The sequence below is a fragment of the Danio rerio genome, chromosome 15 (assembly GCF_049306965.1).
Source record: "Danio rerio strain Tuebingen ecotype United States chromosome 15, GRCz12tu, whole genome shotgun sequence".
Lineage (NCBI taxonomy): Eukaryota > Metazoa > Chordata > Actinopteri > Cypriniformes > Danionidae > Danio > Danio rerio.
In genome coordinates this window covers 1939699-1963657 of record NC_133190.1, presented here as the reverse complement: position 1 = coordinate 1963657, position 23959 = coordinate 1939699, and the positions used below count along the sequence as shown (strand labels likewise).

The 23959-nt window shown below is 36.9% G+C and overlaps 1 protein-coding gene across 11 annotated transcripts in view; it reads left to right on the top strand.

Moving 5' to 3' along the window:
• dock10 (dedicator of cytokinesis 10) overlaps window positions 1–22874 on the top strand; it is a 145557-nt gene extending 122683 nt beyond the window's left edge. For 7 of the 11 annotated variants that reach the window (XM_068213667.2, XM_073924220.1, XM_068213666.2 and 4 more), the window contains 11 exons: window positions 56–113; window positions 2693–2791; window positions 6653–6759; window positions 7594–7716; window positions 9391–9504; window positions 14193–14339; window positions 16943–17153; window positions 19273–19463; window positions 20120–20220; window positions 20320–20458; window positions 22230–22874. In XM_068213667.2, coding sequence (XP_068069768.2) covers window positions 56–113; window positions 2693–2791; window positions 6653–6759; window positions 7594–7716; window positions 9391–9504; window positions 14193–14339; window positions 16943–17153; window positions 19273–19463; window positions 20120–20220; window positions 20320–20458; window positions 22230–22277 — 1338 coding nt within the window. In that variant the 3' untranslated portion in view covers window positions 22278–22874. The remainder of the gene's footprint in view (window positions 1–55; window positions 114–2692; window positions 2792–6652; window positions 6760–7593; window positions 7717–9390; window positions 9505–14192; window positions 14340–16942; window positions 17154–19272; window positions 19464–20119; window positions 20221–20319; window positions 20459–22229) is intronic. The other 4 variants (XM_073924222.1, XM_073924219.1, XM_073924218.1 and 1 more) reach the window with 1 other exon arrangement.
• Window positions 22875–23959: the final 1085 nt, after the last annotated feature.

The following is a 23959-nucleotide window of genomic DNA, read 5'->3' as shown; positions in this document are numbered from 1 at the left end:
TCTCTGAATGCTTTTGTTTAACAAAATAATAACTTCTGTTCGTTGTTGACTTCAGGCAGCCATGTGCTACATCCACATCTCAGCCCTCATAGCAGAGTCTCTGAGGAGAAGAGGTGAGCGCCTCCTTGTGGCATATTTTTTGCAGACAAAGCATTCCTATGGACCCTTTTCACATTAAGAGTTTCTCATCAGCAGAAGTCAGCATAGTTTAATAAACTTAGAGCGCAGTGAATGGGAAAGTCCAACAAATATATATTTTGGCATTCCTATTTTATCAAATAAAGAAATGGTGGTGTTATCAAGACTTTCACAAAAAGTAAATAATTGGTGTGAGACTGATAACGGCAGCCAGAAGAGAGAATAATGTCAGATTTACTGTCTCGCACCCATAGGCACTGCGTTAAAAACACATAAGCAGTAATTTTTTTTTTTGTAATTTGATGCAGAGATTATATAATACAAAGTATAGCTTTTGTAAATGTACATACGTTTAGGAAAAAAACAGGATGTTAAAAACTTTTCAGAAATTATGATGATGACCATTAAATGCATTACAGTCTTGTGAAAAGGGTCTGTTAATCTTTATTACTGCTCAGTTGTTGCTTTCTCAGTGCTGTATTATGAAACCAGCTCCATGCTTTTCCTGCCTTTTGCTTTATTTGATTTGTTTTATATATTATATATTTTAAATGATCAGTTTATTGATTGTTTCTCAGTGTGAGTGTTTGTGGCCTTGTCATTGTTTGTGTTGTCTTTGGTCTGATATTGCTGATTGTCTTGCTCTTGCATGTGCATGTTGTCACGGGCATGAGTTTGCTTGAGATGCATTGCTGGAGCACCTGCCTTCGTTCTACGTTTGAATTAGGGGTGGACAGTATGACCAAAATCATATTACAATATAACTAATCCCACCAATTAATGACTAATCCCACAATTATGTGTTTAAAAGACATCTAATAGACATCAAATAGATCGAATAGTTGTCTAATAGATTTAATAGACCTAATGAGCATCAAAAAGACTTAAATAGATCTAAAAGACATCTAGTCATATTATAGTTATATAATAGATGTCTAATAGACCTAATAGACATCACATAGACCTAATATATGTCTAATAGGCATCTAATAGATCTAATAGGCATCTAATAGACGTCTAATAAATCTAATAGTCATATAATAGATGTCTAATAGACCTAATTGACATCAAATAGGTGTAGTAGACATCAAATACACCTAATATATGTCTAATAGACATCTAATAGATCTAATAGATGTCTAATAGATCTTAAAGACGTATAATAGATGTCTAATAGACATCAAACAGACCTAGTAGACATCAAATAGATCCAAATATATGTCTAATAGACATCTAATAGATCTAATAGATGTCTAATAAATCTAATAGATGTCTAATAAATCGAATAGACATATAACAGATGTCTAATGGACATCAAATAGATCTAGTAGATATCAAATAGACCTAATATATGTCTAATAGACATCTAATAGATCTGATAGACATCAAATAGTCGTCAAATAGATCTAATATAGCGCTAATAGATCTAATAAGACATTTTAAAAATCTAATAGATATCTAATAGACTCCAATAGATCTAATAGACATCTATTAGTCGTTAAATTGATCTAATATAGCACTAATAGATCTAATAAGACATTTAAAAGATCTAATAGATTTCTAATAGACATCCAATAGATCTAACAGACATCTAATAGTCATCAAATAGATCTAATATAGCGCCAATAGATCTAATAAGACATTTAAAATATCTAATAGATATCTAATAGACATCCAATAGATCTAATAGACATCTAATAGTCATCAAATAGATCTAATATAGCGCTAATAGATCTAATAAGACATTTAAAAGATCTAATAGATATCTAATAGACTCCAATAGATCTAATAGACATCTAATAGTCGTCAAATAGATCTAATATAGCGCTAATAGATCTAATAAGACATTTAAAAGATCTAATAGATTTCTAATAGACATCCAATAGATCTAATAGACATCTAATAGTCATCAAATAAATCTAATATAGCGCTAATAGATCTAATAAGACATTTAAAAAATCTAATAGATATCTAATAGACTCCAATAGATCTAATAGACATCTATTAGTCGTTAAATTGATCTAATATAGCGCTAATAGATCTAATAAGACATTTAAAAGATCTAATAGATATCTAATAGACTCCAATAGATCTAATAGACATCTAATAGACGACTAGTAGTTCAAATAATCATCTAATCGAAGACTAATAGACATGTAATAGATGTCAAATAGATCTAATAGTTGTCTAATAGATCTAATACACATCTAATAGATGACTAATAGATCTAATAGATGACAAATAGAAATCAAAAAGATATCTAATCTAATAGACATCAATTACATCTAATAGATGTCTAGTAGATCTAATAGACATCTAAAAGAGCTAATAGATTTGTAATAGACTCTAATAGATCTGATAGATATCTAATAGACTCTTATAGATCTAATAGACATCTAATGGGTGTGAATTATTACAAAAATCAAAGTGTTACTTAGTATAATTCCTAACAGTTCAGTCAAATCTGCACTTGCATGCCATGTACTGTCATACTGCCCAGCCCTAGTTTTGGAAATGATCCTGTGTTAAACCTGATGCCACTCTGCAACCACAGGTTACTGGAAGTCTGAAAAGGGTCGGATGTCAAGTGTGAGCAAAGAGGGAGCCTGTGTAAATAACTGTAGCCCTTTACTAACTCCCCAAGACGGAGAAAGTGAGTGTACCCCCGCCTGCCCTGATCTGAAGTCTTTACCATAGTGGGCTCTGAGTGTGTCTGAATGTCTAACAATGATTTATTATTCAGGGTGTCCGCCAATCCTTAAGATGTTTTAAAAAGTCTTAGTCTAAAAAGTGTTTGCATAGTCTAAAAAAAAAGGTGTTAATTAGTCTTAAATCTGCATTTCAAAGGTCTTAAAAATTCAATCGAACCGACCCAGACATGAATGTCAATGTATGTCCTACTCAACATTGAATGACAAATTCAACCCGTACTACTGTGGCCAATGTCAAGAAAAATATTAAATGATGCTTTTATGAAGTTCCTGACACAATTATAATGGCCTCATGTTGGTCATGTTTATGACAGATTTATGACAGGTAATGTCAGGTTGTCATAAAGACATCTCAAACAATGTCTTTCATTTAAGATTACATTCATTAATTTGATCTTCCACTTAGTGCCTTTATTTATCAGGGATCGCCACAGTGGAATGAACCACCAACTATTCCAGCTTATGTTTTACACAGCGGATGCCCTTCCAGCTGCAACCCAGTGCTGGGAAACACCCACACACTCTCAGTGCTAGCCACTGTGTCACCTTAAGATTACATGATGACACTTAATAACAGTTGTCATAAGTATCAATAACATTGCAGTCATAATTATGATTTGCCATGTTTATAAAGATCTTACGAACACCACCTTCAAAAAAGTGTTACTGTAGCACTTTTAACAGTATTTTTTTTAAATTGTGTAGATCAAGGTCTTAGTTACATTCTTGGCTTTGTCTAAAACACTAACCGGGGTATTTTTGGCTAGTTATCCTGTTTGATATTCCATATCATTTTAGCATGTTTCCAGATGCTATTGAGGAACATTTCAGTCCTATTTTAGGGAAAATATCTAAATTTTTTAAATTATACCGTTTTATAATATTTTACTGTATATAGTTGGATTCATTTAGTATTTTCTTTACTACAGGAAGTTAGCATGTTAGCATTAATCCAACTTTTTTGGAATTCAACAGCTCCATGTACCAGTCGGTCATGCTTTGATGTGTTGGAATGGGCTTTTTGAAGACTTCAAGACTAAGGGCTCTATTTTAACGATCTAGGCGCAAACTCTAAAGCGTATGGTGCAAAAGAATTAGGAGCGTGTCTGAATCCACTTTTGCTATTTTAAGGACGGAGAAATACGCTCTGCGCCCCGGTGCTTCACTAGCGAGAAAACAGTTAAACAGAGGCTCTGCAGCGCGAGGATAAAGAACGAGCCTCCTCCATTCAGCCTCTTTACTTTACTTTTATTCTTTACTCCTTTATTTTGGTGGAGTGGGGAAACGGTTGAATCTCACTCCACAGAACACATCCATAAGCCCACATATTTACTTTCCGTTGTTAAGTACAAAGATTTGTTTCAAAACTATTTCTAAATTCAGTTCTAATCTCCAGCAAAGGAATAAATGAACAATCATTAGGAAGCGTGCTCAAGCAACTGAGTCATATCCAAACACACGTCCTGTTCTTATGCCTCATATGGTGATGCTGACGTCTCCAAAACCCCACAGGTGGACAAATCTAAACTAGTTTTATTAAAACAAATATAAATCTGTATATAATAAATAATACTGGTAATAATAATAGCATTTGCTATTTAAAAAATGTGGCACAAAATGTAAAAATTAGGGTTGCACTGGTCTGATAATAGCTATAAATCGCTTATTACACATCTTGCGCCTTATTGCGCAGGGTGTATAATAGGGCCCCAAATAATCAGGTATTATAATTTAGGCTTGTGCAAGGTATTTTTGAAGTAATCATGTGAACTGTGCATGTCAGACCTGAATGTCAATGTACATCCTACACGAGCACTGAATGTTTCCAGCACAACCTCATTATTCAAGCTAATACAGCTTGAAGACACCAATGCATTTTGTGATGTGCCACATATTGAGATATCATCACTGCAAACAGTGTTTCTTTACAATTACTGTACCACTATATCAACTGAAATCAAGTTTGTTTGTGTGTCAACATGTAGACAGTGAAGTGGATGAACTGAGGAATGAATGATGGATTTTTTGATCACTCAAAAATGTCGGGTCGTCGTCACCCAGTGTTGGGTCAAATGTGAACAAACAAACTCAGATGTTGATTTCAAAGTTGTCATTTAAATTATACTGCAAACATTTTTGGATTTGTCAACATTTGACCCAATGTTGGGTTAAAACAGCCCAACATTTTTAGAGTGAAGTTAAAAGGAACACTCAGAGGTAAACAGTTGAGTTTAACCATGTTTTAACCTTTTAGGTCAATCTCCGGGACTGATAGGAGCACTGTTAGCTTAGCATAGATCATTGAATCAGATTAGACCATTAGCATCTCACTCAAAAAAAAAAAGAGTTTTAATAAGTTTCCTATTTAAAGCTGGACTCTTGTGTACAAAGACTGACGGAAGTGAAAAGTTGTTATTTTCTTGGCTGAAATTGTAACAAGGAGACTGACACGGAGGGATCCATTATGCAGTATTTATTAGTCACAGTCAAACACAAACATCCACTACGCACTAAAGTGCGAACACACATCAACAGTAATCAATATTGGTCTTGGGGCTGGCGGCTGACAGACACAGAGTGATTTACCAGGCATAGATCAGTGGCAGGCGGCGTGGTTCAGAATCCGTTAAACAGGCTTGGGTCGAGGGCAGGCAGCGTGGTTCAGAGTCCGTGTATCAAGCAAGGGTCGTAGGCAGGCAGAAGGCAGATCAGAGTCAGAAACAGTCCGGGGTCATACACACAAGATCAGGCAGGAAAGACCGCTCAGTAATGCTGGCCAGGGCTAAACAAGACTCCACACTGAACTGGAGTTTGAGTGTGGCTTATATAGGGAGCGTGGGTCGTTAACTAGATTCAGTTCAGGTGTGTGCACAATCAGTTTAGATGGATGATGCTTAAAAGTCTGGGGATGGTGACCTCTGCTGGCCAGCGAGGGGAATGACTGGGACCGAGTCGGTGACAGAAATGGATTTTTACTCCAGATTAAGAGTATAGATCCTAGCCATCCCTACTGTTGGCTGGTTTTAGCTGGTTGACCAGGCTGGTTTCAGAGGGGTTTTGGCCACTTCCAGGATGGTCTTCAGCCATTTCCAACCTGGTCTTAGCTGGTCAGGCTGGGAGATGACCAGCTAAAACCAACTTGACCAGCCTAGCCAGGCTGGGAGCCCAGCCAAAACCAGCTATGTCCAGCTTAAACCAGGCTGGTCAAGCTGGTTTTAGCTGGTCATTTTCCAGCCTAACCAGCTAGGACCAGGCTGGAAATGGCTGGAATCCAGCCTGGAAATGGCCAAAACCCCTCTAAAACCAGCCTGGTCAACCAGCTAAAACCAGCCAACCAGCCTAGGCTGGTTTAAGCTGGATTTTTCAGCAGGGATATCAGCCTAGATAAGGCAACTTAGCATTTTCTGTTGGTCTTAATTCACGATGTAACTACAGAAGAGTCAAGCTTTAAATAGGAAAAAAAATCTAAACTCTTTTGTTCATTTTTGAGCGAAATGCTAATGGTCTAATCTGATTCAATGATCTAAGCTAAGCTAAAAGTGCTTCTGTTATTCCCAGAGATCAGCTAAATGGATTCAAACGCAGTAAAGCTGAATTGTTTACCTTTATGAGGCTTGTAAAATGAGCCTATTTACAAAATAAATAAAAGTACATATTTAAAGATCCACAATCACAGGAATGATGATGATGATGGCAACTCTGAATACAGAATTAAGATAAAAACAGATTTGAGATTAACTGATTTCTGGGTAGATTCTAGATGCATGGATAATTAACATATGCTTTTGTGTATTAAACTACAGCATCATTCAGTATGGGTTGGGCGGCATTTACGAATATCTCGCCTAACGTTAAAGAAGAGGGAGCAATGAAAGAAGACGCTGGCACTCAGGATACTCCATACACTGAGGTACATCATTTCTCAACACAGGCTCATTCTGAAATCGCAGCCCTATATACGTTTCTGGAGATCGCAGATTATGTAGCCAGAGGTAATCGTAAATGTATGGCTGCATTTCGTCTTTAATATGAATGGTACTGATGCCGTTCCTATTTGCGCTACAAGCTGACCGCTTACCTCCGTGCGAACGGCTTTTCCACTGTTACCTGTTTGTTCGGCGGCTTGCCATGTATGCTGACGGACTAGAGACATGGAAAGGAGTTGACCGCTATGATGGTTTTCGAGTCTGTTTTTGAGAAAGAAAGCCTGTAAGACAAAAACAAAAGACAAAAAATAAAATAAACAAGTAAATAACAGGGTGAGAATGTGGTAAAGTCTGGAAGCGTGGTAAAAATCTGGCAAGAGGTTTTCTTTTTTCTGGATTGCTTTTGAAAACACTGTTGGATGGGTTTAGGGAAGTGGTTGGGCGCTGGTCAATCTTTTTTTATAACACTGTCATTTGGTTTTAGGAAAGTAGGTGGGAGGGGTTATCGGTCGATCATTTAGTCAGTCATTCAGTCGACAACGACCTCTAGTGGATTTACATGAGAACAGCAGGCACGAATAGCACTTGCAGGAGAAATTTGAGATCAGAAAAAACATACACAACGGCCTCTGGTGGATTTGTTAAAACATAAACCGCAAAAAAACGTAGCTCCTGGGCCGTATTTGGTGCTCTCCAGAAATGTATGTGGGGGCACGTATTCAGAATGAGCCTGGGTTGTTATTTCTGCACACTTTTTAGAGGAATATGAGCTTTAAATGTGTTTCACAGACAATGAATGATAAATGTCTGCTCTGTAGGACACGCTGGTGGAGCAGCTGGAGATGTGTGTTGATTATCTCTGGAAGTCTGAGAGATATGAACTTATTGCCGAGATCAACAAACCTGTTATTGTCGTCTTTGAGAAGAGAAGAGATTTCAAGGTACTACGAATGTTGAATGGTGGACTATAATATACAGTCGAAAGTAATTGTATTAGCAGCCCTGTGATACTTAATAAAAAATTATATATATATATATATTTATTATATAAATAAATTATATAATTATATAATTATTAAAAAAAATATTATATAAATTTATATATATATATATATATATTTTTTTTTTTTTTTTTTTTTTTTTTATAAATTTTTTTTTCTGATTTTAATGGAGAGAAGAAATTTTTAAACATCATTTTAATAGCTGATTTCTTTTGTCTTTTCCATGGTATTCAATTCAGTCCATGTTACGACTCCAAATCAGAAAAAGTTGGGAGAATATGTAAACACAAATAATAAAAAGAAGTGATTTCTAAATTAACTTCGACATCATTGCAAACATTACAACAAACATTATTTGTTTTGGGGTTGTTGTTTTTTTTTTCTAAATTAGCACGTTTTTCAATTTTGGTTTTGGCAACACATTTCAAAAAAACATTAGGACAGGAGGAGTTTATGGCTAGTAATCAGGTAAATTGATAAAATAATGATGTGATGTGAAACAGATGATGTCAACAGGTGATTGTAATTATGATTTGGTGCAAAAGCAGCATTCAGGAAAGGTCTAGTCCTTTAGGAGCAAAGATGGGCTGAGGATCGCCAGTTTGCCAACAAATACACCAGAAAATGATTGAAAAGTTTAAAAACAATGTTTCTCAAAGAAAGAAAGGAGAACATTGGGATATTTCAGCTTCAATAGTGCAGAACATCATTAAAAGATTCAAGGAATCTGGAGGAATTTCAGTGCGTAAATCACAAGAGCGCAAGCCTAAACTGAACAACTGTGATCTCAGATCAATCAGGCGGCGCTGCATCAAGAATCCTCATTCATCTATAAGCCAGATCACCACATGGGCTCAAGACTACTGCGGTAAACCTTTTACAAGTACCACAATACAGAGTTACATCCACAAATGCCAGTGAAAACTGTATTGTGCCAAAAAGGAAGCCCTATGTTAACAGTGTCCAGAAGCGCTGTCCACTTCTGTGCTCCAAGGCATCTGGGATGGACCATCACACAGTGGTCAGATAATTCAGTATTCCAGATATTTTTCGGGAAGTCTAAAAACCAGGGTCTGCTATGGTATGTGTAAGTGCCCTTGGTAAAGGTAACTTGCACTTCTGTGATGCTCTATTAATGCTAAAAAGCACACAGAGATTTTGGAGCACAATATGCTGCCTTCTTTCCAGGCATATTTTAACAAGACAATGCATAAGCACATTCTGCCCACATTACAAAGTCCTGGCTGTGGAGGAATAGCATATAGATACTTGACTGGACTGTCTGCAGTCCCGACCTGTATCCAACATAGAATGTGTGGTGTATTTTGTAAATGCGACTACGAAGACCCCGTACTTTTGCCCACCTTAAGACTTGTTTGCAGGAAGAATGGAACAAAATTACACCTGAAACACTTCATCACTTGCTGTCTTCAGTCCCTAAACATCTTTTAAGTGTTGTGACATTACATTACAAAGTCTTAATAGCTTTACTGTTCCAACTGTTTTGGAAATGTGTTGCAGGAACCAAAATTGGAATATGTATTTATTTAAAAAGTTTGTTATTACACACTATATTATATATTTTAACTTCATTGTGTTATATGTGTCTTATAGCGTCTATCAGAGCTGTACTATGACATTCACCGCTCATACCTGAAGGTGACCGAAGTCGTGAATTCTGAGAAACGTCTGTTTGGTCGGTACTATCGCGTGGCTTTCTACGGACAGGTGAGATCATACTCATCAAGCTCATCATACTTGGTAAAAAATGCTGTTAAATAGTGAAGATGTGCCCAAACCTATAAACACACAGTGAATGGGCTTAGTGGAGATAAACAGATCCACAAGCACTTTCCCAAAACATTGTTAGCTCAGGAACATAATGTACAGCAACATGAGGTGGAGCACCTCACTCGTAAACTCTGCAATCCAACCAGCTGAAACTAGATTGTGTGGTCTGGCATTCTTCCTTTAATCCAGCCTCTACTTTAAACGTGACATAAAGTAAAAATCTGGATATACAGTGGAAGTGAGAATTATTAGCCCACCTGTATATGATGGTGACTTTAGTCTATGTGGCCCACATATGTTTTAAGATAACTGGGCCACATTTGCCTTATCTTCTCTGGGCCACTTTAGGCTCACAGCCACATTAACCAGAGCTAACTGTGCCAAATATCTGCCAAAAGTGTCCCACATTTGTTTTAAAATAACTGGGCCACATTTGCCATATCTTCTCTGGGTCACATTAGGCTCACAGCCACATTATCCAGAGCTAACTGTGCCGAATATTCACCAAAAGTGGCCCACATTTGTTTTAGGATAACTGGGCCACTATAGGCTCAAAATATACATTAGCCAGAGTTTACTGTGCCGAACATTTGCCAAAAGTGGTCCACATATGATTTAAGAGAGCTGGGCCACACTTGCCATATCTTCTCTGGGCCACTTTAGGCTAACGGCTGCATTAGCCAGAGTTTACTGTGCCGATTATTTTCCAAAAGTGGGCCACATATGTTTTAAAATAACTGGGCCACATTTGCCATATCTTCTCTGGGCCGCTTTAGGCTCACAGCTACATTAGCCAAAGTTTACTGTGCCAAAAGTGGGCCACATATGTTTTAAGATAACTGGGCCGCATTTGCCATATTTTTCTCTGGGCCACATTAGGCTCACAGCCGCAAGAGCCAGAGCTTACTGTGCCAAATATTTGCCAAAAGTGGCCCAGTTATGCTTTAAAATAACTGCGCCACATTTGCACTTACATGTTTGAGCCACTTTAGGTTTAGACCCAGATTAGATATTTGCCAACTGTGGCCCACATTTGTCCTCCATCATTTGGGCCAAATTTACCATTTCCACATGGGCCACATTAGGCTCACATTCAGATTACATTTTGCCATAAGTGCCAAATCTTTGCCTTAAATGGCCCATATATGAATTTGAATCTTTGGCCTCCCTTTGCCATTGTACAGGTGGGCCACTTCAGGCTCACATTCATTTAGCCTGGGCCGAAGAAAGACCACCAGTGCCGCATAACTGCCTAAAGTGGCCCACATTCGTATGCTATCTGGGTAGTGTGAGTACACCATTAGGGGTTTTGTCTTGTTTCTAGTCCAAATATCTCAAAACTCATAAATCAAAAGGTCTGTTCTTGACAAGCAAAACATGTTGTCTTGTTTTCAGAAATAATAACGTCTAAATAAAGTGAGTTTTTTCTTATAACAAGCTAAATAATCTGCAATGGGGGAAGTGAAATAATAATAGTGTTTTTGCTCTTGGCAAAACAAGATTATTTAGTTTGCCACACTCATTATTTAGTTTACTCCACTGATTATTTAGTTTACTCCACTGATTATTTAGTTTACTCCACTGATTATTTAGTTTACTCCACTGATTATTTAGTTTACTCCACTGATTATTTAGTTTACTCCACTGATTATTTAGTTTACTCCACTGATTATTTAGTTTACCCCACTGGCAGACTATTTAGCTTGTATTTAGGAAAAAATCACTTAATTTTTTTGCATAATATTTCTTAAAACAAGACAATTTCGACAAATCGAATAATTATGCACTATTCTACGTCATTTTGTAGTATAAGTAGTCTAAGTAGTGCGTTCACACTGAAAACACAAAAAATAAAAAGAGCACTTTAATTACCCGGATGATGCACTCATTCGGCCAGTAAAATGAAGTGTGGAATGTTGGACGCTTCACGCACTCAACGACCATAGCTTCGCTTATGTAACGGAAGGGGCGGAGCTATTGGGCGCACATGTTGGATAACTTATTTATTTTGGATGGAGAAAGCTAAATTCTCCTATGAGAGTGATCATAGCGCTGCCTAATGGTGAATGCGGTTAAACTCATGGCAGGTATTATTTGGTAGTTTGGTCATTTATTTTACTAGAATATCGACCGTCAAATGTCATCAGGGAAATGGTTTGAATTTCTGCTTAGTAAAAAAACCATTAGTGTTTAATTTGGGATGACACTATAAACATATACTATACTGTTGAGTGTGTAAGTGCATAAGTGTATAGTGTGCCATTTGGGACGCAGCTAATATGTTTAGCTTGTCTAGAAAATGCTTCTTGATTTAGAAATCTTTAAACATTTGGTCTTGAAACAAGACAAAAAAATCAAAGTAAGACAAGCAGTGCGTACTGTATCAGTCAAGTTTCCAGATAATTAATAGTTAGTAAGTACTTAGTGGTTCAGTGGCTCAGTGGTTAGCACTGCAGCCTCACAGTAAGAAGGTCATTGATTCAAGTCACGTCTGGGTCAGTTGCTGTTTCTGTGTGGAGTTTGCATGTTCTCTCCGTGTTAGTGTGGGTTTCGTCCAGGTGCTCCAGTTTCCCCCCACAGTCCAAACACATGCGCTATAGGGGAATTGATTAACTAAATTAGTCGTTGTGTATGAGTGTTTGTGTGAATGAGTGTGTATGGATGTTTCCCAGTACTAGGTTGCGGCTAAAAGTGCATCCTCTGTGTAAAACATATCGTCACCTTAGAATTAAAAGGTTCTATCTGACATTTTTCTCAAAATTGCGTTATTGACATTCTTATTAATTGATAACTTATTTAAATGATGGGATGTTTTTTTATAAGTTGTTTGCATTTTAAGACTGCTTATTTAAAAAACAAATACTACACACATACTGCTTGCTATGGAATGCAAAAACTTTGAAGCTCAATATCTCAAAACCATTCAGAACGCAGATAGAACCTTATAATTCCAAGGCGACGATATGCTGGAATAGTTGGTGGTTCATTCCACTGTGGCGACCCCTGATAAATAAGAGACTAAGCCAAAGGAAAATGAATAAATAAATGAATATTTACTGCCCAGGGCTTATATCAGAAATCAGTGTGTTTAAACACTCTTCTATTCTCTCCTGTTCTATTCTGTCCAGTCATGGTTTGCAGCTCGAAGAGCATCCACTGGATAAAACATATGCTGGAATAGTTGGTGGTTTATCCCGATTTGGCGACCCCTGAATAATAAAGGACTAAGCTGAAGCAGTGGCGTTGCGGGGGGGCTTAAACCCCTGATGTATTGTCAAAAGGCCATGATCTTTTGGAATGTGTTGCACTTAAATAAAAATAGGTTGTATAACATTTATTTTGTTATCAGAGTCCTTAAAATTAGCACATACATCACGCGCTCCACTTATCGCAGCGTTTGTGTCATGTAATTAAATAGTCAGCTATTCAGCAGTACCTGTTTCTACCTGCAGGTGGGAGTGGCACTGTTGTCACATGTTGTTAAAAAAATCCCATCATAATAATTCCTTCATTATTTTGAGGAGCTGATGCTGATGAGGTAATAATACAACTGTTTCGCGAAACTGAATAGTTGTAACTACTGATGGGTTAGATCCCTAATCATTATCCCTTTCAACTATAGCAACGCCCCTGAGCTGATGGAAAATGAATGAATGAATGATTGAATATTTACTGCTTTGGGCATATCTCAGAAATCAGTGTGTTTTAACACTCTTCTATTCTCTCCTGTGTGTTGAATACTGTATATATGTTTCAGGCAGTGGTAAGTTTTCTCATCTTTGGTTTATTGAAGATGTTTTAACAATGCTAAACCCTTAATCAGTTCAAACATGCTGATAATATGTGTGGCGTCTCACACATGGCCCAGTATAATGCATTTGACACTTTCCCTGGACATGATCATAATCCTGATTCTGATTATAGTTCAGTTCAAAATTATCCTCTATTTTTTCTCGAATTTCTGTTTAGCTGAGAGCAGATATCTTCAGCACATTTCTAATCATAATAGTGTTAATAACTCATTTCTAATAACTGATTTATTTTCTCTTTGTCATGATGACAGCACATAATATTAGACTAGATATTCTTCAAGACACTAGTGTTCAGCTTAAAGTGACATTTAAAGGCTTCACTAGGGTAATTAGGGTAAAGTTAGGGTAATTAGGCAAGTCATTGTATAACAGTGGTTTGTTCTGGAGACAATCCAACACTAATATTGCTTAAAGGGGCGAATAATTTTGACCTTAAAATGAGGTTAAAAAACTGCTTTTATTCAAGCCGAAATAAAACAAATAAGACTTTCTCCAGAAGAACAAATATTATAGGAAATACTGTGAAAAATGTATCTGTTTAACATCATTTGGGAAATATTTGAAAAGGAGGGTGAATCATTTTTCCTTCAGCTGGTAATTGTGAGTGAAGGTAAATGTTTTCAGGTAAGCGCAGACGTTTCAGACAGGCATCTTAATGTTAACCTTCATTAAAAGCTGAATCCGTTGTGCTTCGTCAAACACTGCTGTCCATCTAACAGCGTGCTGCATTTTACTGTGGTGTTAATAACTTTAACATTAGTCTCAGATTGAACATCAGCACCATAATCTTACGCAAAATCTTATGTTCGACAGGGGTTTTTTGAGGAAGAGGAGAGTAAGGAGTTTATCTACAAGGAGCCCAAACTCACAGGACTGTCCGAAATTTCTCAAAGACTCCTCAAACTCTACTCGGACAAGTTTGGAGCTGATAACGTCAAAATGATCCAGGACTCCAACAAGGTGTGTATTCTCAGTTGCTGTATGTAAACTTTTGACTCGTCTAAAGCATGAAAATACCATAATAGGTTTGCAGATATTTAAGAAACATGCTCAGTTAACATTTTTGTTGATCTGAAAAACAATGCTAAGTCAGATATCCTGCTTTGAGAATGTAAGCGTTGTATTGTCCGTCTTTATTTTGGCCTCTATAACCAGCCCACTGCCAGTCTGCACAATTATATTTCCCCACTCCAGGTTGCCTTGGTGAAATTTAATTGTGCAAACTGGCAGTGGGCTGGTTATAGAGGCCAAGGTAAAAGCCTCCCTCATTAAGGCTGCCTCAAAATATGTGGACGTGACCAAAAATGCCAAATCCAAACGACAGCAGCAGCAGCCTCAGATATATGACACGGATTCAAAGTTATAAAAAATCCATGAGGTGTTTTACAATTAGCAAATAATACAAATATTACAAATCGAAACATTAGCTGAGCAGTTTAAAGTGTAAGACTTGTTTGTCAGGCATTTTCCTTCCTCTGTGTCGTCAATCTGGCAACCCACATGCGCATCCGTCCAGTCATCAGAAAAAAAAACACCAATATTTTTAATTTGGACTGCAATACATAGTTCAACCACTAGGAGTCAATCCTACATACTGCACCTTTAACCTCTTTAATTATTTTATCATTTCTCTGACCTTAAAGGATTATGCTTCTTGGTTCTGTTATTAATGACTCATTTAAATCCCGAAATTAAGATATTTTATCTGGAATCGGAGAGCTCCCTCATCCTCCATTGACAGCAATGGTCCTGAGATGCTCAAAGTCCAGAAAAGTTCCCTGTCAAAACATTCTGTGTGACTTCAGTGGGTCAACTAGAATCATCCAAAGCTGCAAGAACAGTTTTGTGCGCCAAAAACTTTGTTCATTATATCTTCTATGTCAGATTAGGGTTCATGTTTACCACAGAAAATATGATTCTTGCGTGTTGCACTGCTGATTTGAAAGATGCGGGCTGCTTCAAAATATGCGAGTGTGGCCAAAAATGCCATATGCGAAGGACAGCAGCAGCAGTCTCCGAAATAAGACGCAGATTCAGAGTTGTAAGAAATCCTCATGAGGTATTTTTAATTAGCAAATAATACAAATATTGCAAATTGAAACATTAGCTGAGCAGTTTACAGTGTAAGACTCATTTGTCAGGCATTTTCCGTCCTCTGTGTCGTCAATCTGGCAACCCACATGCGCATCCGTCCAGTCATCAGGAAAAAAAAACACCAATATTTTTAATTTGGACTGCAATACATAGTTCAACCACTAGGAGTCAATCCTACATACTGCACCTTTAACCTCTTTAATTATTTTATCATTTCTCTGACCTTAAAGGATTTTGCTTCTTGGTTCTGTTATTAATGACTCATTTGAATCCCGAAATTAAGATATTTTATCTGGAATCGGAGAGCTCCCTCATCCTCCATTGACAGCAATGGTCCTGAGATGCTCAAAGTCCAGAAAAGTTCCCTGTCAAAACATTCTGTGTGACTTCAGTGGATCAACTAGAATCATCCAAAGCTGCAAGAACAGTTTTGTGCACCAAAAACTTTGTTCATTATATCTTCTATGTCAGATTAGGGTTCATGTTTACCACAGAAAATATGATTCTTGCGTGTTGCACTGCTGATTTGAAAGATGCGGACTGCTTCAAAATATGTGGATGTGGCCAAAAATGCCATATCTGAAGGACAGCAGCAGCAGTCTTCGAAATAAGACGCAGATTCAGAGTTGTAAAAAATCCTCATGAGGTGTTTTTAATTAGCAAATAATACAAATATTGCAAATCGAAACATTAGCTGAGCAGTTTACAGTGTAAGACTCGTTTGTCAGGCATTTTCCTTCCTCTGTGTCGTCAATCTGGCAACCCACATGCGCATCCGTCCAGTCATCAGGAAAAAAAAAACACCAATATTTTTAATTTGGACTGCAATACATAGTTCAACCACTAGGATCTAGGGCTAGGATCAATCCTACATACTGCACCTTTAACCTCTTTGATTATTTTATAATTTCTCTGACCTTAAAGGATTTTGCTTCTTGGTTCTGTTATTAATGACTCATTTGAATCCCGAAATTAAGATATTTTAGATAATCTTAGATAATATTTAGATCAATCTGGCAACCCACATGTGCGTCTGTTCAGTCATCAGAAAAAAAAACACTAATATTTTTAATATGGACTGCAATACATAGTTCAACCACTAGGAGTCAGTCCTACATACTGCACCTTTAACCCTTTATTGATCGTTTTATCCTTTCTCTGACCTTATAGGATTTTGGTTCATCCAAAAATGAAAATCCTGTTATTAATGACTCATTTAAATCCCATAATTAAGATAGGTGCAGAAAAGTTCACTGTCAAAACATTCTGAGTGGATCAACTGGAATCATGTGAAGCTCCAAGAACAGTTTTGTGCACCAAAAAAAATGTTCTCTTTCATGTCAGATTGGGGTTCATGTTTACCACAGAAAATGCGATATCGATGCTGAAATGATATATTGCGCAGCCCTAGTCAGTTTCCTTTTCTAAAAGAGACTATATACTTTAAAGTTATGTGGTTTTTTTAACAGGTGAATCCGAAAGACTTGGACCCCAGATTTGCCTACATCCAGGTCACCTATGTAGTGCCTTATTTTAATGAGAAGGAACAGCTGGAGAAGAAAACCGACTTCGAGCGCCATCACAACATCGACCGATTTGTGTTTGAGACGCCCTTCACGCTTTCTGGAAAAAAACACGGAGACGTGGAGGAACAGTGCAAAAGGAAAACCATCCTGACCAGTGAGACACACACACCAACATTACATCAAAAACAACGTCACTTTTATATATGACCTGTTTTACTTCTGATGAAGTTAAAGGTGATGGACACATTGATTGCCATTCTAGAACTTATGACTTTATAAAAGCGAATAAACCAACAAAAAATGAGTTGAATTTACTTAAAAAAACGAGTAAACCCAGAAGAGATAAGTTGAATTTACTTTAAAAAGTGAGTAAACTTGTTAACTTAAAAGTGATTAGTTAAACTACTTTAAAAATTGAGTAAAACCAGATTGGTTTAAAAGTTATTAGTTAACTTAGAGGAATTTGTTTTACATTAAAAGGTTCGTAAACTTTGTTTTAAAAGCGATTTAGTTGATTTTACTTTAAAAAAAAAAAAAACATGGGTAAACCTACAAGAAATTAGCAGACTTTACTTTAAAAAGTGAATAAACTTGTTGATTCAAATGCAATTAGTTGAGTTTACTTAAAAAAATTAGTAAACCCACAAGAAATGAGTTGACTTTACTTAGAAAATTTGTAAATGTGTTGCTTTAAAAGTGTTTAGTTGAATTTACTTTTTAAAAAGTAAGCCCATAAGAAATGAGTTGACTACTTAAAAGTGAGTAAACTTGTTGCTTTAAAAGCGATTAGTTGAATTTACTGTAAAAAGCGAGTATACCCACAAGATATTAGTTGACTTTACTTAAAAGGTGAGTAAACTTTGAACTTACTTTAAAAAGTTACTTGTTGCTTTATAGTGTTTAGTCGAATTTACTTTACAAAGTAAACGTGTTGCTTTAAAAGCGATTAATTCAATTTACCTTAAAAAGTGAGTAAACCCACATTGCTTTAAAAGCAATTAGTTACTTTGCTTTAAAGAAGTGACTAAACCTACAAGAAAGTAGTTGAATTTATTTTAAAAAGTGAGTAAATTCCAGCCTGATCTCACGAGGAAATGTAAGTATTTTACGTTTTGTCAGTTTAGTGGCTAATTCATACGAATTCGTACGAGTTGAGTCGCGTGAAAATGTACGATTTTAAAAAGGAGGCGTGGCACCTAACACCACCCCGTACCCCAACCATCATTGGGTGATGAGCAAATCGTACTAAATTGTACGAATTAGATCGTATGAATTTATATGAATTAGCCACTAAATCAAAAAGTTACATGAGATTGCGTTGGTAAATTCTCAAGAAATTAGTTGACTTCTATTAAAAAGATAGTAAACTTGTTGATTTAAAAGCAATTAGTTGAATTTTCTTTAAAAAGGTTAGTAAATCCATAAGAAATCAGTTCATTTTGCTTAAAAAAATTGACTAAACTTGTTCCTTTAAGAGCGATTAGTTGAAATTACTTTTAAAAAGCGAGTAAACCTTCAATAAGTTAGTTGACTACACTGTAAAAAATGAAAAGTTGAGTTAACTTAAAATTTTAAAGCAACCAGCTGCAAAGAAATTTTGAGTCTATTAAGCTTCAGTGGCTGGTTTAAGTCAAGTATACTTTACAGAATAATTTGGCACAATTTCAAACACTGAAGCTTACTAAAGTCAATTTAGCAGCCAGTTGCTTTTATTTTTAAGTTGACTCAACTTTTTATTTTTTACTAAACTCTCAAATGAAGAAATCAAAATTTAAAGGCTCCTCAACTGAATTTTTTGCTTTCATTGAACAAACCGTTCCAAACATGCAGTTCAATCATTTTTATGAGTAAATCAACTCTGAGCTCAAAAATAAGTCCACCTAACTTACAAAACTGAGTTAACAATTTGTAAGTTAGATTTTTTTTACAGTGTACTTTAAAAAGCGAGTAAACTCACATTGCTTTAAAAGTTATTAGTTAACTTTGAGAAATTAGTTGACTTTAAAAAGTGAGTAAAATTGTTGAAAATACTTCTTGAAATAAGACTTTTTAGATATTTGGACTAGAAACAAGACAAAAAAAAAACTAAACAAATAGAAAAAAAAAATTTAACAGGAGGGCTAATAATGCTGACTTTAACTGTATATAATATATAGAAACACTCTGACATATATATTTTATTCATATTGTGTGTATGTATGTGTGTGTGTGTGCTGCAGTAAGCTCTAGACATTTACATATTTATATTGTGTGTGTGTGTGTGTGTGTTGCAGCGAGCTCTAGTTTCCCTTTCTTGAAGAAGCGTATAGAGGTGGTGGAGCAACAGAGTACCGAGATGAACCCTATTGAGGTGGCGATAGACGAGATGAGCCGAAAAGTGTCTGAACTCAAACAGCTGTGCAATATGGAGGAGGTGGACATGATCCGTCTGCAGCTCAAACTACAGGGCAGCGTCAGCGTCAAGGTAAATGCAGGATATATATGAGCAATATATGAGGGCCTTAGAGTCTCACCAGTGCTGATATACAGCCATATCGCACTGCAACTCGTGCAATATTGCATATATACAACAGTTCGATGGCACAATTGTGTAAATTAAAAATGAAAATCAAACACGGAGAGTCTCCTTTTGTAAGAGGAACTACTTTCTTCGGCCATTCATTTGAATGAATAGTGTTTGAATGACTCTCTAGCGTAATGTCTGAAGTGAAGACAAAACAGCTGATTTTGCTCGCATTGTAAGATTATAAGGCTGAACAGCATGAAATGCCATCAGTCTGCAGAGATTTCCCAGTATTTCCCTGTTGCAATCAGGAGATCACAATAATTAACCCTGAAAAAGCCGAAGCAAAGTAAACACTACTAGATTACTGTGGTGTAAATACAGCACTACATCATACAAAAGACAGAGATTGACTTAAGATTGTCACTTACCTGATTTATAATGATTTTTTCAGCTGTAGTTTGAAACAGAGTTTATCATGCGGCCTCTATTGCTATCTTCAATAATAATAATAATATGAATAATTACACAAATAAATAGCTAATTACCTATATTTAATAAGATTGCAAAATTCCAACGTATTCCATGATTTATTTTAATTTGTTTTATTTTTTCAGGTAAATGCAGGACCCATGGCCTACGCCCGAGCCTTCCTAGAGGAGAAAAATGCTAAGAAATACCCAGACAACCAGGTCAAACTGCTGAAAGAGATCTTCAGGTACTGCTTCACTCACTGATCCTATCATTAATACATCCATTTTGTTTTTAACAGAAGTATTATTGACAGCTGTAATTTGTTCATGTTCTTGTCCTGCAGACAGTTTGCAGAAGCGTGTGGACAGGCTCTGAGTGTGAACGAGCGGCTAATAAAAGAGGATCAGTTTGAGTATCAGAGCGAGATGAAAGCTCACTATAAAGACATGCTCACGGAGCTCTCCGCCATTATGAATGAGCAGGTCAGCACACACACACACACACATGAAAGTCTTCATTAAAGTATCTCGAGTGTTTAGTAAATTTTCAGCTCAAAATACCACACATAACCTTTTCTAACTCTCTGAAATGGACCCTTTTAGCCTTTGAACCTAATTGTGGAGTATTAGTGACTGTCGCTTTAAATGCAAATGAGATTGTGCTCTTAAGAAATAGGCGGAGCTGCAAACACCTGTGTCTCAGCATAGTGGCAAATTTAAAAACAAGACTAACGTCCTATGCTAATGAGGGAGAGTGGGCGGGGCTTTCCCCCTCTGATGACACGTACAAAGGAAGAATGTCAAAGTGTTTCTTATCAAGTGGCATTATAAAAAAACAGAATTAATACATTTTTATCATTAGAAGCTGCTTATATTCACAGACAGGTATGGAAGTTTTTCCTAACAAAATGAAAATGAAAATTCAAATGCTTAAAATATCAAATGATGAACCAAATGCTCAAACTATAAATCAAATGCTCAAACGACTCCGCATATGGTGAATCAAATCCTCAAACCGACTCTGCAAATGGTGAATCAAATCCTCAAACCGACTCTGCAAATGGTGAATCAAATCCTCAAACGACTCCGCATATGGTGAATCAAATCTTCAAACGACTCCACATATGGTGAATCAAATCCTCAAACCGACTCTGCAAATGGTGAATCAAATCCTCAAACCGACTCTGCAAATGGTGAATCAAATCCTCAAACCGACTCTGCAAATGGTGAATCAAATCCTCAAACCGACTCTGCAAATGGTGAATCAAATCCTCAAACCGACTCCTCAAATGGCGAATCAAATCCTCAAACCGACTCTGCAAATGGCGAATCAAATCCTCAAACCGACTCTGCATATGGTGAATCAAATCCTTAAACCGACTCTGCAAATGGTGAATCAAATCTTCAAACGACTCCACATATGGTGAATCAAATCCTCAAATCGACTCTGCAAATGGTGAATCAAATCCTCAAACCAACTCTGCAAATAGTGAATCAAATCCTCAAACCAACTCCGCATATGGTGAATCAAATCCTCAAACCAACTCTTCAAATGGTGAATCAAATCTTCAAACCAACTCCACATATGGTGAATCAAATCCTCAAACCAACTCTGCAAATAGTGAATCAAATCCTCAAACAACTCCGCAAATGGTGAATCAAATCCTCAAACCAACTCTTCAAATGGTGAATCAAACCTTCAAACCGACTCCGCAAATGGTGAATCAAATCCTCAAACCGACATTTGATTCATCATTTGATCTTTTAAGCATTTGAATTTTCATTTGAATTTTGTTAGGAAAAACCTCAGAAGACTATATGAAACTATTTGCAGCACATCCTAGTTCATCTACAGAAAGCATCCCAAACAATACAACTCAAAGAACACAAAATCATACCTGAAACTTTTACGTACAATAACATTCCCTGCACACTTAAGATACTAGGTATCTGTGGTATATGGATGCTCTGGAAAGGCACGGTCTCAAAATAAAAATTGTTTATTAGTAAGTCATTATTAATAAACATTAATAAGCATAAATAAGTCATGTTTATTTACATACTGTACATAATATAGTGACTTTTTGACGACTACGAGTGTGGAGCAGTGATATACAGAACTGTTAAATGAAGCGTTCACAGTTGTGCCTTATGAATAAAACACAGCTGCTGACCAATCAGCATCAAGAACCCAAAGTATCTGCTTAATAAAGTAGTAATTACTCTGTGTTTGTTTTGTTTCTGCCTTTTAAAGATACCGTACACGAGACAACCAGGAACAGAGCGACACAGTGCCATCTGAGCTGCTACTGAGCTTGGGGAAACTGCTCACGGATATGTTATTATTCTGCGTAGGAGGAGGAGAAGGAAGAGTATTAATATTTCTGATTTTAATGACACAAAAGGAAAGTGTTGTAGTTTTGTGGATGAAACAGAAAGACGGTGTAGTACTTGCGCACACACACAATAAGCTTGCTAATATCATCTCAAGAAGTACAGGTACACAGCATCCGATATGCCTTTTTTATAGACCTTTTAATAACAAATAAATAAACAAAACAGTGACCTTAATTAACTTAAGCTGTGTTCAACTAAGCAAATCCACATATTTTACAGGGCTCTCCTCGTGTTTTTACTGATATATGAATGCTGTTGGGATTAAGCTTGTTTCATTCTGTCCTCTCATATAATTGTGTTGAACACATCTCTAGTCTCGGAGTGAATGTAAAACCCGTCCTAACTTTCTTAAACTCCCAGCTCATTCATTACAAACATAAATGTTAATTTTATACATTTTTTTAGGATTGTTTTCCTTTTGCTTCATGTACTGTTGTAAATTGTAAATAAGATTCAAATTTTAAATGTTCCTTTTTATATATTAAAAGATGCTATATAACTGTTTGTGTGTGTTTATTTTAAGTGGGACTTTGAATGCAAACTTTGATGCCCAAAACTGAAACCAAGGAGAGAAACTACGCGTACCGGCCACTTTATTAGGCACACCTGTCCAACTGCTCGTCAATGCAACTCGCTGCATTCAGGCGTGTAGACATGGTCAAGACGATCTGCTGCAGTTCAAATCAGGCATCAGAATGGGGAAGAAAGGGGATTTAAGTGACTGTGAAAATTGCATGGTTGTTGATACCTGACTGTCTGGTGTTTTTCAGAAGCTGCTGATCTACTGGGATTTTCATGCACAACCATCTCTAGGGTTTACAGAGAATGGTCTGATAAAGTGGTAATATCCAGTGAGCGGCAGTTCTGTGGGCGCAAATGCCTTGTTGATGCCAGAGGTCAGAGGAGAATGGCCAGACTGGTTCCAGCTGATAGAAAGGCAACAGTAACTCAAATAAGCACTCGTTACAACCGAGCTCTGCAGAAGAGCATCTCTGAACACACAACACGTCCAACCTTGAGGCGGATGGGCTACAGCAGCAGAAGAGCACACCGGGTGCCGCTCCTGTCAGCTAAGAACAGGAAACTGAGGCTACAAATCACACAGACTCACCAAAACTGGACAATAGAAGATTGGAGAAATGTTGCTGCTCTGATGAGTCTCCATTTCTGCTGACACATTCAGATGGTCGGGTCAGAATTTGGCATCAACAACATGAAAGCATGGATCATCCTGCCTTGTATCATGTAATGTAGGTGTAATGGTGTGGAGGAGATTTTCTTGGCACACTTTGGGTTCATTAGTACCAATTGAGCATCGTGTCAACACCACAGCCTACCTGAGTATTGCTGCTGACCATGTCCATCCCTTTATGAGCACAGTGTCTTCATCTTCTGATGGCTACTTCTAGCAGGATAACGCAGCATGTCATAAAGCTCAATCATGTCAGACTGGTTTCTTGAACATGACAATGAGTTCACTGTACTCAAATGGCCTTTTCAGTCACCAGAGCTCAATCCAATAGAGCACCTTTAGGATGTGGAGGGATGGAAGATCGGTATCATGGATGTGCAGCCGACAAATCTGCA